At 42.6% G+C, this 16,260-nt stretch overlaps 1 protein-coding gene across 3 annotated transcripts in view; it reads right to left on the bottom strand.

Moving 5' to 3' along the window:
* Window positions 1–16,260, bottom strand: part of Ak9 (adenylate kinase 9) — a 113,864-nt gene that overhangs the window by 33,939 nt on the left and 63,665 nt on the right. Inside the window, exons 23-25 of one of the 3 annotated variants that reach the window (XM_057762675.1) lie at window positions 9,015–9,227; window positions 5,755–6,015; window positions 4,198–4,322 (exon numbers count right to left, since the gene is read on the bottom strand). In XM_057762675.1, the coding sequence (XP_057618658.1) occupies window positions 4,198–4,322; window positions 5,755–6,015; window positions 9,015–9,227 (599 nt within the window). Of the gene's footprint in view, window positions 1–4,197; window positions 5,240–5,754; window positions 6,016–9,014; window positions 9,228–16,260 lie in introns of those variants that run through there. The other 2 variants (XM_057762672.1, XM_057762673.1) reach the window with 2 other exon arrangements.

Here is a 16,260-nt window from a genome sequence, read left to right as displayed (position 1 = left end):
CTGTTATAGATTTTAACATGTGTTGATGAATCTCAACTTTATCAGACGTATAATATTGTAAGACAAGGTCTCATAACCCTGGCAGGCCTGGAATCTATTATGTAGACCAAGCTGACTTCAAATTCACGAAGATTACCTGTTTCTGCCTCCTGAGTGCAGACATTAAAGGTGTGTGCCAGTTTCAGGCTTGGGGAAATTTTTAGGTGGCCAGGATAAACAGGTATGTAAAATAGCTATACAAATCAGACATTTAGAGACAGTAAACTTGTTTTAAAACAATTCTTTGGCATGTATGCAATTTTACCATTTGTTAAAGATTTATGTTCAAGAGGTGAGTATATATATGATATTTTTCCAAGATGTATAAAATTGGATTAAAATAAGATTTGTGCTTGTAATATAAGAGTTGCAGGTAGCAGCCAGCAGATAATTACTAACTGGAAGTTCATTAAGAGTTATAGAAGAGAAAGTAAAGCCAGACGGTGGTGGCGCACGCCTTTAATCCCATCACTCGGGAGGCAGAGGCAGGTGGATCTCTGTGAGTTCGAGGCCAGCCTGGTCTAGAAGAGTTAGTTCCAGGACAGGAACCAAAAGCTACGGAGAAACCCTGTCTCGAAAATCAAAAAAAAAAAAAAAAAAAAAAAAAAGAAGAGAGAAAGTAAGTTCTCTGCTGGGGAGAAGCGCCCAACCTAGTAAGGAATCACTTGATGGCCTCAGCACGCGTCCTGCCATGAGGCAGTTCACACACTCCTCCAGGTCTCCCGGTAGCCAACAGTAACTTCTGAGGCATAGTCTGCCTCAGGTGACAGAACTTTTAGGGTCATGAGAATAACCAGAAGGCCAACAGATTTCGATCTTGTACTTATAAAGCAGCCTTTGAGGACTTTGCTTCGAGTTCCTGCTGAGAGGTCAGTATTGATCTGCCTTTGAGTGAGCTTGTTGACCTTATTTGTCCAAAAGTGTCTACTGTATTTACAAGCGCTTTCTTCTCAATAAAATGATACACTTATAAACATCTGACTGTTTCAGTCCTCACAGTTCATTCTCAAATGCTAATTATCCTCTCTTATTAGGTAGGCCATGCTGGTCATCTCTTTCCTCAGCGATGCCTTCCATCTAGTCTCTTCTAGGAGGAACCCATTTCTTGCCTGGTGTCACTTTGACAAGAACTCCCAAGTCCTTACTGCTATATAAAAACTCTTCTGAGTTTTAATTCAGAAGTGTCGAAGCCCTGCTTCGACTTTCCAGTGAAGGAAAGCTCTGTGGGTTATACTGTCAACAATCACGATCACCTCATCGCTCCAACCCTCTCTTCGCCAGATTCAGCAACACAAGATGCCTCGAGTTTCTTCTCCACCTCCTTCCCGCTGTCCTGTGTGAGCCAAGGCTGGGCACCTCTGTGCTTTCATTGCTGCCATCTGCCTTAGTTTAGCCCCCAGTAGCTCTTCTAGAATTAATCTAGTAGACTGAAAAAAAAAACTGAAAGGAAGTCAACCCTTTTCCTCACTTATAAAAGCAATGCATTTCACAATAGAAGAATTGCAAAGTAGAGGGGAAAAACCCATAAAACTGCAGACTCTTATCCTATACCCCAGGTGTTACTGTCTTTGGTTGTTTTTCTTTTTAGTCAGTTCTTCATGTGCCCCTTTCTACCATACTATGATATATATTATATACCATATAAAAATATTACATGTGATTGTAAATCTTTATCATAATAAAATGTGATGGTTGTGAAATACTCAATATTTAGATTTTATAGTGTAACTTTTTACATTAAATTGAATTCATGTCTCTGTATCTCTATAGAGATATCTATCTATCAGATTACCTGGAACTGGAGCTACAGATGGTTGTGAGCTGCTGTGTGGGTGCCGGGACTTGAACCTGGGTCCTGATTCTTTTAGTTGTTGAGCCACTGCTCTAGGCATTATTACTTTTTAATTTAAAAATGTTATTTTTTTTGGCTTTGTGTGGTGTGATGTGAGAAGCTAAGCTAATGAAGAACAGCTCATGACCAGAAAGCTGTGGGTTACTTGTCCAAGTTTCCCACAGTTAGTGATCTAATTTAGAGAAAAAGGACATTTTAAAAATCTTCATAACTCAATCCTACCCCCTCATTTCAAATAGGCAGTAGCTATAAATGTGCCCAGAGTGGCATGGAAACATTCATCTAATTTCTCTGTATTTCAGTTTCTTGTTTTCAAATTGAGATGATGCAAATTTCTATCCCATTCTATGCAGCAATTTTTTTTTTTTTTTTTTTTTTGGTTTTTTGAGACAGGGTTTCTCTGTGGTTTTGGAGCCTGTCCTGGAACTAGCTCTTGTAGACCAGGCTGGTCTCGAACTCACAGAGATCCGCCTGCCTCTGCCTCCTGAGTGCTGGGATTAAAGGCGTGCGCCACCACCGCCCGGCTTCTATGCAGCAATTTTAATATGAATACTAAAAGTATCTAATACAGCTAAGAGCAGTGACTGTGACATGATCAGTTTTCATATACAGATTAAGCTGATTTGAATAAAGTACTTGGTGTGTAGCAAGTTGCAAATGTGTTGTGCTACAATCACTATTGTAAATATCATTTCATGCTCTTTTGGAGGATATCAAGGCAGAATACCCCACTTCGAAACAGGAAAAGAAACAAAGACAAAAAATAACAACTCCAGGACCTGAAGATTTGTTCTGTGTGGGTCAACACTGTTGCAGGCATTTGCTAGTGGACCAAGACTGGACAGCTACCCAGTGGTCATAGCTGTAATCATCACAAGGATAGAGGTGGAAGAATCCAACACACCACGAGGGTATACAGGCTTATGCTGGAGACGGCAAAACATAGCCTCCCTTCGCCTGCAGTTCCTGGGTTGCAGGAAGCAATTCCCTCCAGGCAACCCAGTGGCAGCTAAATGAGCGTGTTACTTGAGGGCCAAGGAGAGAACACCTACGTGCCCCAAGGACTGCTTCTATGGCGTCTGCAGACGCACTTGGCTATGTTACAGCTGATTCTGGTTATAGCAATTCTACTAGTGCTCTTGTTCTTCATGTTCTTTTTCCCCTTCCACACCAGTGGCTTCTGAAAATATGGATGTGCTGTATGATAATCTGAGTCTTCCTGATCTAATGGAGGGGGCAGGCCTTGACTCTGTAAAGCAGGTTATGGGGGGAAAACCTGACAGATGGAAGAATTGGGGAAACTTGGGGAAAATGCAAAAATTGTTCTTTGTCTGATTATAAAACTTGGCAAAAGAATTATACTGAAACAGAAAAGAACTTGGTTATGATGAATAAAGTTTCTGAGAACCTAGGGCTTTAGGGCTGACTGCCTATGGGCTTAGAAATCAAAATTGGAATTGTGAGGAGCAACAATGGGAAAGGTGCGACAATGGAGTGAAACCCACTAAATTATGCTTTTGTAACTGCAAGTAGTTATGATGAACTCAGCTAAGAATTAAGAATATAGTGGCTGCCGGGCGGTGGTGGCGCACGCCTTTAATCCCAGCACTTGGGAGGCAGAGGCAGGTGGATCTCTGTGAGTTCGAGATCAGCCTGGTCTACAGGACAGGCTCCAAAACCCACAGAGAAACCCTGTCTCGAAAAAAAAAAAAAAAAAAAAAAAGAATATAGTGGCTGTCATGGGGCTTGGGAACTGGGAAAACATCATAATGAACGATGATGTTCTGACTTCAAAGAATCTTTATACTTCTTGTGTGACAAGAAAAAGCAATCATTTTCCTTGTGTAAAATTTACAATAAAAGACTGAGGTTTGAAGCTCGGGGCAGAAGAAGAACTTGCCCTGCAGTTGATGGCCTGTCAGCTTGCATCAGAATCCTGGGTTCTTGTACTCACTCCACCTTCCGGACATCCCAGCTTTGAGACCCACTTCTCTGCTGAGGCCAATTCCCAGCAGACTTAGAAAATAGTTCTCAACTACAGATGTGCACTAAAATCATCTGGGACCCTAAAAAACATGCCAGGGCCTGGATCCCGGTCTCAAACCTCAGCAGATTCTGTTTAAAAGCTTTGGCGTGAGTCTCTGGCTTCAGTGTTTTTCAAAAGCTCCATGGATGTTTTAATGTGTAGTTTATATAGATGAATAAGAGCAAATTTGTACGTACAAATTAGACTATAGTTTGGCCATTCGGAACAAAGGAAATGAAAAGCAGTGAGAAACATAACCCCTGTGTACGGAGGCACCCACCGCATCGGTTCTTTAAGCCACCACTCGGAAAGCATGGGGTCCAGAATTTCCGACGTCAGGGGCTCATTCTCCGTCAGACTCAGCTTGATTGCCTCCTCCTCTTCTGTGAACTGCACATCTGGAAGCTAAAGGTGAAAACTATAAAATAAGAGGAGTCTTAAGCTCCGCATTGATAAGCGATACTGTTTTACAGCACTGCTGGACTGAGACCTGAGCTTTTTCTCTGAGGCCACTTTTGATACTGTTACTTGAAACCATTTTAAAACTTGAGTTCTGTGCACTGATATATAATATGATTAAGTAATAAAAATTACCTAATATAACTAAGAGAAGTCACCATGGCAACATGATTGACTTTCACGTATGGTGTCAGAGTCATAATGCATCTTTATTATTACTGTTTTGCCAAAAATTTGCTTGATTCATATCACACATCTGTAAAGCTTACCTGATTTGTGCCATTTTTCCTATAAGGAGATACAGTTCCATCTCCTTACGCCACATCCTGATTAGAGGATGAGCCAACCAGACAGTTACCTGAAGCACATTCTAGAAGGGCATATAGCTTCACAGCAACAGAGAGAAAATATTGGGATGAAGAACTCAGGTCATCTTTCTCTGAAGGTGACCCTCAAATGGATAATGAAGAACATACAAGTAGTTCAGACGCACAGTCGAATGCCCCAACTATGTGCTGCGCCACCACTCAGCGTGGGAGTCACTTCCCCCACTTTCAGAGTCAGGTAAGACTCAGTATTTCCTTCGCTGGGGGAGAGGCGGGTTTATCCATCATACTGGAGAGAGTGCCATGTAGCGGCTCCTCCTCAGGTCTCTGTAGTTTGAAGTTGCTATGATAGTATAACAGGCACACAGATGCTGTTTTTCAGGAAAAGGAGTCGGCTTCTCACTTGGGCTCACAGGCTAATGAGAAGGACTGAGTCTGGCGCCCGGGGTCATTTTCCACCACTCACCTCCACACACAGGCATGCTCCTCACTTGAAGGATCAACCTAGAGATGTTACATTTTGACCTACTCAATTCCCTTTAAAAGATGAAAGCGCACAAAAATAAAGGAGGCATGTTATTTTCTGTTTTTTTACAGTTTCCTGTTCTAGGCTCCCCAGGGGTTCCTGAAAGTCACTGTGCTAAATCTGCAGTCACCTTGGATTCCTGGAACAGACCACCACCCGACTAGAGCCATTATTCACACTGCACCCTGGGGCCGTGTGGTGGCCCATAATGTCTCCCCTCAAACAATAAGGGCTCTTTGGACCATCTTGCAGAAACAAAGCTGAGACACCGGTCACCAGACTACACCTTGACCAGGACTGCTTAAACCACGTGGGTCAGGACCCCAAAGATGACCTTGGGGGGGTCACCGGACCCCTCTATCTGTGCACATGACTGTGGCAGGCAGGTCTCTCTAGCTGGCATCCTGGGACGGTAACTGAGTCTAGCCTGCGGTGGCTGCGGCAGCTGGAACTTTGCCCTGAACCGCCTGCTACAAACCAGCTTCCGCAGCAAACACAGCGCCCCCCAGGGACACCACCACGTCACCTGCTTCTTTGGGCTTTCTTCTTCAATCTTCACGTTCGCCTGCACGGCAAGCTCTTCCAGTTCCTGCCTTGTGGCTTGCTCCTCCTCGGAATCGTCCTCAAACTCAGGCCCGAATTTCCTTTCAGCCTTGAGCAGCATTTTTTCTTGGAGAAATTCATCAAACTGAATGTGAAAAACGCCGAAGTTTTCTGCCAACGTTCTGGCGCAATGAGTTTTGCCGGAGCCACGGGGACCCAGAAGACAGAGCCTGATGGGAGGAGCCTGCCATAGAGGGCCGCACAGGGAGGGTGGAGCAGAGGGAAGGAAAAGAGGGTTTAAGTAATTTGCCTGATGGCGATTCACACCTGTAACCCTAGCACTGAGACCACAGGGGCACACTAGAGCCTTTCCTCACGAGAGAAAGCAACCTCCTCATCCCTACCAAAAAAGGAAAATAAAGTAAAAAGGTGAGAAAAGAAGTCTTTTTTAAGTGATTTTTAAATTTTATCTTATGTATATCGCCTGTGTGCACTCCCCGTGTGGTTTGCCTGATGCTCAAGGACTCAGAATAGGGCAGGGCATCCTCTGCAACTGGAGTTACAGATGTGTGGTGCAGGGAATTGAACCTGGGTCCTCTGAAAAGGCAACAGGTGCACTTAACTGCGTGAACCATTTCTCCAGCTCCAATAGATGGAGTTATAGGTGGTTGTGAGCCACCCAACACGCGAATCAAACCCAGGTCCTCTGCAAAAGCAGTATCTTTTCTTAACTGCTTGAGCCATCTCTCTAGCCTCCCATAGACAGGGAAGTTTATTTTACAAATCCAGTTATATTTAGGCATAAGGATATCAATGAACATAATAACTCATTGCACCAAAAATGGCTTTTAGGGGGCAAAACCAGCCAAAAGGCATTTAATAAAAAGCAACTTCGCTTAAAAATTATTTTAATGTTAATAAGGAATAGAAAGACCTTTTCTTGATATGTTTAAGAAGATCTCTCTACCAAAGAAAAAGCCCATTTCATTCAAAGACCTTGCCACTAATTCCTGTGATGTCCACACTGAAGTGGAGGAAGCCCAAAGCCAGCTTTTGCCGGGTGATGTGGTCATTCCCTGACAGCAACAGCTGAGGCAAAGCAGCAGCCATGGCTCACGGGACCATGGGGAAATGACTTTACAGCAACCCCGGAGAAGATGCTGGTGTATTTGGGTATCTGGGCCTCAGAGGAGCAGAGGCGTTTGTGTGAGAGAGGTACGAATGACTTTGAGACTCAGAAGCATTTGTTGTTGTGATGGAAATGGTGGGAATTCAGAGGCTTCGAAGGGGCCTGTGAGGGAGCTCAGGTGATGGAGTGCTTGATATCCTGGGTTCAGTTCCCAGAACAGCATGATCTAGCTGTGGTGGGCGTGCCTGTAATCCCAACATTTGGGATGTGACGATCATCTTTGGCTGCATAGAGAATTCAAAGGCCATCCTCGGACACAGGAGACCTTGTCTCCAACAATACCACCACCACCACCACCACCACCACCACCACCACCACCACCACCACCACCACCACCACCACCACCACAACAACAACAACAACAACAAGAAGAAGAGCAAAACATGTAGAAAATGCTACGAAGCTCAAACATCGCACTGTGTATCAAATACAACATATTATAAATAAGACTTGGGGGACATTTTAAGAACAACCATGTTCCTTGCAATCCCAAAGCATTTTATGTTGCATAGAAGAACAGAGAAATTGCCTTCAGAGTTTCTAGGTCCTGTTTGGTTGGGTTTGTGGAAAACCAGGTGATAGGGCTGGGCATGGTGGTACATGCCTTTAATCTCAGCATTCAGGAGGCAGAGGCAGGGGATTCCATGTAAGTTTGAGACCAGCTTGATTTACATAGTGAACGCCAGGGCAAAATAGCCAGACCCTGTCTCATAAAACAAAACAAAACAAGCAAAAAACAAAAAGAAAGAAAGAAAGAGAAGGAAAAGCAATAAGATTTGAGTGGTAGTGTGCTTGTGTGCGGACTTTAACTTGATTCCTGGATCTCATATGGTGACAGGAGAGAAACTACTCCTGGGGGCTATCTTCTGATCTCCACAGGTGTGCTGTGGCATGTGCGTACACACACACACACACACACACACACACACACAAAATAAGTAAATAAATAGAAAAAGTAAAAAAATTAATGGTGCAATATATTACACCTTGATCCAGTTATCCTATTACAGAGAATTATAGTAATGAAAGAATGCAAGAGAATCAAGAATTCTGTTGCTAAATTACCTATTAATTATCACTTACTATCTACAATGGAAAATAACTTTATGAAAAAGTCTATCAGTGAATTAGATGTCAAAGTGGTTGAGTATTAGGCAAGCTATGTAGGAATACACACATTTTGTGTAAGCAAAAAAGTAAGATATTATATGTACACTTATTACATATTAATTGTAAACTGTTACGGACGGTTGTGAACTGCCATGCAGTTTCTGGGACCTGAACTAGGATCCTCTGAGAGAGCAACAGGTGCTCTAACCCCTGAGCCATCTCTCCAGCCTCTATTTGCGACCCTAAATATCAGTAGAAAGATACAAGAGCTGGTTTGACAAAGACATTACTATAAAAGTCAAAACAGATCATTATTTTTATGCCATATTACAAAAAGCTGTAGTGATATTTTGTTTGTGTTTTAACAAATAAAGCTTTTCTGAAGATCAGAGTACAGAGCTAAGCCACTAGAGGCCAGACAGTCCTTTAATCCCAGGACTCGGGAGACAGAGGCAGGGGGATCCCTGCTAGTTCAAGGCCACCCTGAGTTACGTGAGATTGATGCAGTCTATAAGAGAAACAGAAATCACAGAATCCCATGCCTTTAATCGCGGCACTAGGGAGGTAGAGACAGGAGTGATATGGCTGGGCGGAGAGAGGAATATAAGGAGACAGGAGTTTAATGCAGTCTGGAGGTGCAGTTTGAGCTGCAATCTGAGGACAGGATCGCCCTTTTGGTCTGAGGATTAGTAGAGGTTAAAGGTCTCTCCAGTGGCTGCAGGCCTTCTCTCATCTCCCAGCTTTCACTCCCTAATATCTGACTCTGGATTTTTATTATTAAGACTAATTAAAATTCATGCTACAAAAAGTCTATTTTTAAGCCTAGACATTATCATGTTTTGCTGCTGTTGTTGTTAGCTTTTAATGAGATTAGAAACTTCACTGTTAAGCACACTCATGGGAGAACGTGGGAGCAATCACTAGCATAGGAATATTGTTTTCACCTTTAATGGCTCGTTTTGGGCCACATAGTCCTCAGGATGCTCCAGAAACTTTTCCTTGGCCTCAGCAGTTGAAAAGTAGTATATCTTTTCTCGGTACTTAACAGCCTCGTCTGTGTTGCCAGGCTGCAGAATAAAGTTTTCTTTGAGAACCACTGGGCAGAAGTGTTTGGTGTCTCCCAAGTGCCTCCTTTTTTCTTTTAACTTTTCTTCACCCTAGAAATATTGTTCAATTCAGAGATTAGCAAAGACATTTTGATGCAGCAACAAAGAGGAATTTAGAAGCATTTTCAGGATTAAATCGTCTACAAGAAAACCAACTCTAAAAAAGCCCACAGGGCCGTCCTTATATAGTTAATGGATTAAAAACAAGTTTCTCATGTTCCTCTAAATTTGGTTCTTACATTTTTCATTTTCATAACAAAATAAAGTAGCACTGAGAATTAAGGTGTGCTCTACCCTCTAGACAAAGAGAAGTGCTGACCTCGATTCTCAAGGGCTGAAACCTGAGTCAGAGTCACACCTTACTCACGACAGTGACTAGGTGGCAATATGCTTTGCTCTATTGAAAGTAAAAACTTGAAAATATTTTATTAGGTACAAATGAAAATTTATACTGTAATGAATGTGTAAAGGATTTTTGGAAGTTAGTTAAAGCTACAGGAAGACATTGAACACTTACTTGCTATAAAATGTTTAAACACATCAGTGTATCAAGAGTGATGTTTTCCTCTCGTTCTCCTTCCTCCAGCGTGCACACACTCCTCCCGTTCCCATAAGCACTCCCTCGCTCTGCTAAATATCTCTGCATATATAAAAGCTAGACATATATTTAAGCACAAGTGCGACCGTTTTGAAACTTGAAATGGGATATTTTGCATTTATTCTACAGTGTGATTATGTTCACAAAAGAAGAAAGCACAACACTTTTCTGTTCTGCTCCAAAACTCAGACTAATAAGGTGGGCATGGTGGTGCCCACCTTTAATGCCAAGACTCACCAGTAGATTTGTGTGAGTTCAAGGGCAACCTGATCTACATGGTGAGTTCCCAGCTAGTCAGAGCTAAACAGAGATCTTGCTTCAAAACAAAAGAGCTGAGAATTGCTGACTCTTGTCTAGGATGTGGAAGAGTTAAGGCAATGCAAGAATCGTCTTGTCAGTGGGTATGTGCCTCGGACCAGCTCAGGGGAGCCACTCAGACCGTGGGAGAAACAGGGTCTTACTAATCAGGAAGGCACAAGTTCGGCGAATGACAGACAGACACAACACACAGAGAGTGCCTGGAATCTGCTGTGATTTTACTGAATTCATGTTTTCATTATATAGTATTCAAACAAAGAACAAATCAGAAGGTCAAGTATCATTAATTGGCACAGTATGAAAGCCTTTTTTAGTCACATCAGTGATTTTTGAGAAAAACATATTATCAGGAACAGGTGTGAGATGTAAAACATCCTTAGAAGAGGAAATCTTGTCCTTGGGATGTAAACCTCAGGCAAGTGGTTTCATCTTACGAATAGAAAGTTTCTGTCTCATTATCACTATCATGGTCCTTCCTCTTCCTAACCCTTTCTTTATCTCATCTAGTGACCAAATATGCCTAATCAGCTCTCTGCACCTGCTGAAATATACTTTTTTGCACCTTCTTATGCAGCAGACGCCATAGGGGTTGGGATCTAGCAAGCCTATCCATAAAGTTCAAAGTATAACATAACAGTCTTTGTCCATCAACATTACCCCATCTATCCCCTTGCTCATTATACTCCCTGTGTATGACAAAGGTTCTGCTGTAGTCTTATACATTCCCATACTGTGCTTCCCTACCCCAGAGCTGTTCCTGAAGAGATAATCCTTGTCTTGTAGATGTATAGAATATCATTATTGTAAAAGAGATTGTGCAAAGCCCATATCCCACATAGCCAGCTAATTGAGAAACCCGTCTACGCCTCAGGGGCTGCCAATATCGGGCTGTCTGCCATTGACCTCCAGGAAGCCTAGTCCCGTCCGGCATAATGACGTATGTCATGTCACACAGATGACATTGGAGTTGGTATGGCAGGTATGGATTAGAAGCAGCATATACACATATTCTGTTACATTTATGATTTTTAACTTTCATAATAAAGTTTTTCTCCTTATTCCTAAGTCAATTTCAGGAAGGAAATTGGGTAAATCCTTTCTGGATGGTCAAGCCTGTAAGAATGAAGAGCCTATAATTCAAACAGAGCCCTTCAAGGAGCAGTACACTCGTTTTGTTTACAGCGCTGTTCACTGCCTTCACTTCAGCCCGCCAGAAGTTCAGCCACCTCCTGTTCTTGTCAGGAAACCAACCTTTTGTTTTTCATCCCTTGTTTTCATTGCTTCCCCATTTCATTGGTCTCATTTCTTTTGGCTTATTCTGTTCTGCTTATTTTTATTGTCTTTAGCTGAGTGCCTAATTTTTTCTAGTCTTCCTGAGTTTCCAACTGTAGGGTTGCTAGACTTAATGAGTAAGAATAAAAACCCAGGTTCTTCAGGTAAAAGTTAATTGTCTCATATAACACACATGCCATGCATAAAAGTATCCATTTATTTGAAATTCAGAAATATTCTAAAATAAGAACACTGGCCATATTATTGCGATGATTTTTAGTTGTGATATAAAAATGATTGTACACATTCAGCTTATTTTAATATTTATTTGTTTGTTTGTTTCATGGGTTTTGCCTTTATGTATTTGATTCCACTATGCCATGTAGAGACCCGAAGAAGGCAATGTATCCATGGACTTGCAGTTACAGAGGGTTGTAAGGAACCACACCCAGGTCCTCTGCAGGAACAAGCGCTCTTAGTTGCTGAGCCATGTCTCCAGTGCCCATATATTTAGTTTATCGTTTCACTGTTGATTTCTTATCTCCTGTGGTGGTTCCTTGTAAGTCTCAGACATTTGATTAGTTGGTCCCTAAGCTGTTTTGGGGAGAATTGGGATATGTGACCTTGTTAGACCTGGTCACTCAGGGTAGGATTTGAGGTTTCAAGTTAATTGTCTTTGCTTCCCATTTGTGGATCAAGATGTGAGCTCCCAGTTGCTGCTTCAGTGCCGTGCCTGCCTGACAGCTATGTTCCCGGTTCTGATAGTGATGAACTTTTATTCCTCCGGAACCATAACTCCTAATAACCTTCCCTTGTATCTTAGTGCTTGGGGTGTGGAAACATGTGGATCCGTAGGTCAATGGCCAGCAAGGGTAGCCTGTTATGAGAACTCTGGTTATAAAAGACGTTGTCGGCGATGGTGACGCACGCCTTTAATCCCAGCACTCGGGAGGCAGAGGCAGGCGGATCTCTGTGAGTTCGAGACTAGCCTGGTCTACAGAGCTAGTTCCAGGACAGGCTCCAAAGCCACAGAGAAACCCTGTCTCGAAAAACAAAAAAAACAAAACAAACAAACAAACAAAAAAAGATGTTCTCGCCAATAACAAGGTGGATGGCGTCTGAAGAAGGATAGTTGGGGTTGACCTCTGGCCATCACGTGCCTGTGAACACATGGACACATGTACACCCATACACATAAAGATATGTACACACAAAAGGAAGATGATGGGAACAGAGTGGTGGCTGCTGGAAATGGATGCTCTGTGCGATGGTTGATCTTGGCTGCCAACTGGACTATCTCTGTAATCAAGAACTCCCAAGCTGCTGGGCGCTCCTGCATGAGATTTTCTGGATCCGATTATTTTCAGTGGGAAGGCCCACGCTAAATCCTGGCCACACTTTCTCATGGCAGCCCACGTAAAAGGACAGGGAAGAAGGAAGCTTTTGCTTGTTGCCTGCTTGTCCTCACTCTGGCTGGCAAGTTCACCTACGCCGCTGCTGAGGCACTTCTTCACCTGCGTGAGAGTCATCTCTTTAGGATTCCAGTGTGGACTGAAGATCAACAGCTCTCCAGGCATCCTCTCGGACGCCAGCGCTACACTGGGACTGCTGAGATATCCAGCCTTGTGGATTGAGCAATGATTGCATTCTCAGCTCCTCTGCCACACTGTCGAGCCCACAGCCTGTAAGCTAGTCCAATGCCCCTCCCCTCCCCCACATTCATAGTATGTGTGTGTATGTGTGTGTGTTCTATAGTTCTGTTCTCTGGTGGATATGGTATGAAAATGTGCAGTTGTGACTTCATGTAGTTTTAGGTCACCTTTTTAACTCCTAGAGCAGCGCCTTGCTCATTCACAGCCAACCGCTGGAGAGCATGGCTGTCTAGCACATGGGGGCTGTTCAGGGAGCTGGCTGGTAAGGAACAGTGTTCCTGACACACCTAAAGCGTTTCGTGTCTTTGAAGAACTGTGAAACCACTTCTGGGATTCAGGGAGGGTCGTGTCCATGTGGATTTACATCAGGCAATGTGACAGACCAAAAGCAACAAAGACCGAGAGGAAATACAGAGGCAGGAGCGAACGTTCTTACCCTGGGCTGATTGGGGGAAGCATTCAGCTTTCTAAAGAACGCTAGCTGTTACTAACAGATGTTTTTGTGTGGATGTCTTTTATCAAACCGAGAAAATTTCCTTTGCTTTTTATATATAATAATTAAAAGTTATTCTCTGAGAATTTTATATATGCATACAATGTATTTCAATAATCTTGTCCCTCCATTCTTCCCCTCCAACTGGACCAGTCCCTCTCCCAACTTGATGACATTTTTTAATGACCCACTAATTACAGTTAGCATTGCCCATATATACTTGAGTGTTGGGTCACTCAGTGGCTCATGGTCAACCCACTAGGAACCACATCCTTAAAGAAAACCGACTCTCCCTCCCATAGTAGCCATCTTCTATCAATTGCTACCCAGCTACGGGCTTGTGTGCCCCTCTGTACTACTTTTCAAAATCTACTTATAAGTATACACCCTTTATTTTCTTTTTTTTTTTTTTTTTTTTTTTTTTTGGTTTTTTTTTTTTTTTTCGAGACAGGGTTTCTCTGTGGTTTTGGAGCCTGTCCTGGAACTAGCTCTTGTAGACCAGGCTGGTCTCGAACTCACAGAGATCCGCCTGCCTCTGCCTCCCGAGTGCTGGGATTAAAGGCGTGCGCCACCACCGCCCGGCACACCCTTTATTTTCTAAAATCAACAATAGACAATGGATTATTGCTAAATACTGCTCCTATATCAGCTGAGGTAGTCACTTAGACTTTACCTCCAACCTGTCAGTACAATAAATTATATTGAGTGTTGTCCAAATGTTAAACCAAGATTTTCTGGGACAAACCCTTCTTGGTTACGATGTATTGTTGTTTTGATACATTTGTGAAATTTTGTTAAATTTTTCTTAAGAGTTTATGTATTAGTACTCAGGAGAGGTCAACTGCTCATTATTCTTCTCTTTCTTTTGTTGGTTTTGGTTTGGGGTATAAGAAGGACACAGATCTCATAGGATGAGCTGGAAATTTCCCCTTCTCTTTAGTTTTCGGGAAGAGTTCACGTAGAGTCAGTCTTATTTCTTCCTTAACCATATGGCAGCGTTTATCAGGGATGCTATCTGTTTCACTTCTCTCTTTCAGCTTCTGTGTGTCTGAAAAACTCTAACTTGCCTTCGTTTCTAAAGATAAGGTGTTACTAGGCACATAATTCTGGTTATCCGTCTTCAGCACTCACAGGCTGTGGCCTCACCTCTTTTGACTTGTCCTGGTTTCCCTGAGAAACACGCTGCCGTCCTGACCATTGTTCTTGTGGATGTGGCATGCCTGCCTTCTCCTGCCTCTTGTATGATGTTCTTAGCAACCAAGCAACTTGAATATGACATGCTTGGAACTGTTTTCTTCATCTGTCTTGTATGGGATTCGCTGACCATTTTAGATCTGAGAGTTTGTAAACTGTCTCAAATATTGAAAAAGTACAGCTATTGTTTCTTCAATTATCATTTTATATATTTTTATATAATATTTTATATATTTTTGTGAATTCCAATTATTTGTACAGCAGGCTGCTTGGAGCTTCCCACAGGTCCACTTAAGCCATTCTCTTTGCTATTCTCGATTCTCCTCTTTTGTCTCAGATTGTTTCTGTTTCTTTAACTTCCTTTTCCAAAGAGTCGAGACTATCATTGCTCTAGTCAATGTGTATTTCACATCATATTTTCTACATTTCCCACCACACAGCTCACATTCCCCATCACATCCTCTTTAGCTCTACTCCTGTTTTGAATTTATAGGGCAGAGCAAGAACAACCATTTCAAAATCCTTATTGAAGGAGCAAAACAAACTCCATTTTGAAAAAGAACTCCATTTTAGACAGGACCCAACTAGGGGGCTGAATGTAGTCTAGCAAAGTCATAAACTTTCCCAAGAACTGTGCCTGCCCTGGTCAAAGTGACCCACCAGAGTACTCAAATGCCATCTGCTTACATCTGCTTGCTTCAAATGTCCTTGTAGGTACCTGATTAGCACAGGGTCAGCAGATGTCCCGAGGACGTGACCAGGGGACAGTCACTATGGGTGAACAAGGCCCCCTAGACAATGACAGCCTATCAAAAAACAGCAGCTAAGTCTTACCTAACCTTTAGCCAATTGTGATATAGGATAAACATTTTTGTACTTTGAAACTGTAACCTTATGACCGCTTTGTGGTTTTTGTCTTTATAAACTCCTTACAATAGTAAACGGGGTCCTTCTCCCTCTATCTGCTGTGTCAGACTGGTGGCAGAGGATCCATGCATACTTGCTAAACAAAACCTTGCTTTTGCATTTGGAAGGGTGGCTCCATGGTGGTCTTCTTGGGGGTTCTTGGACTCAGGCACAACACTTATCAGCCAATGCTGATATATTTGTCAGTTCTAGAGTAGTTTGAATTGGAGATTTTTTTTCTTTTCATCATGAATCATCTGGCAATCCCTGGGTGGATGCCAGACTTTATGTTGTAATACCACCAATACTTTTGAGTTTGTTCTTGGACATAGCTGAGCTGACTGGAAGCAGTTTCGTGTATTTGGCTGTTGTTTATGGTAGTTGGAGCTAAGCACATTTCTTTTATGTCTAATCACTTCCCATCTCTGAAGCCAGATCCTTCTCTCACCTTACCAAGTGCTCTGTGCCTGGTGAGATTTTACACTGGAACATTAAAGGGTACCAGACATAAAAATACAAATTCTCAATATTATAGACAGCTTGAGGATTGCCTGCAGAGGCACAGGGAAGGTGAAGCATGATTAATTAAAAACTCAGAGACAGATATTGGGGTTCAACCTGAAGATCAGAAAAGCAAAACAGCCAGCCACT

This window comes from Chionomys nivalis, chromosome 2 (assembly GCF_950005125.1).
Source record: "Chionomys nivalis chromosome 2, mChiNiv1.1, whole genome shotgun sequence".
Lineage (NCBI taxonomy): Eukaryota > Metazoa > Chordata > Mammalia > Rodentia > Cricetidae > Chionomys > Chionomys nivalis.
The sequence above is the reverse complement of the archived record's forward strand: the minus strand, read 5'-3'. Positions and strand labels throughout refer to the sequence as shown.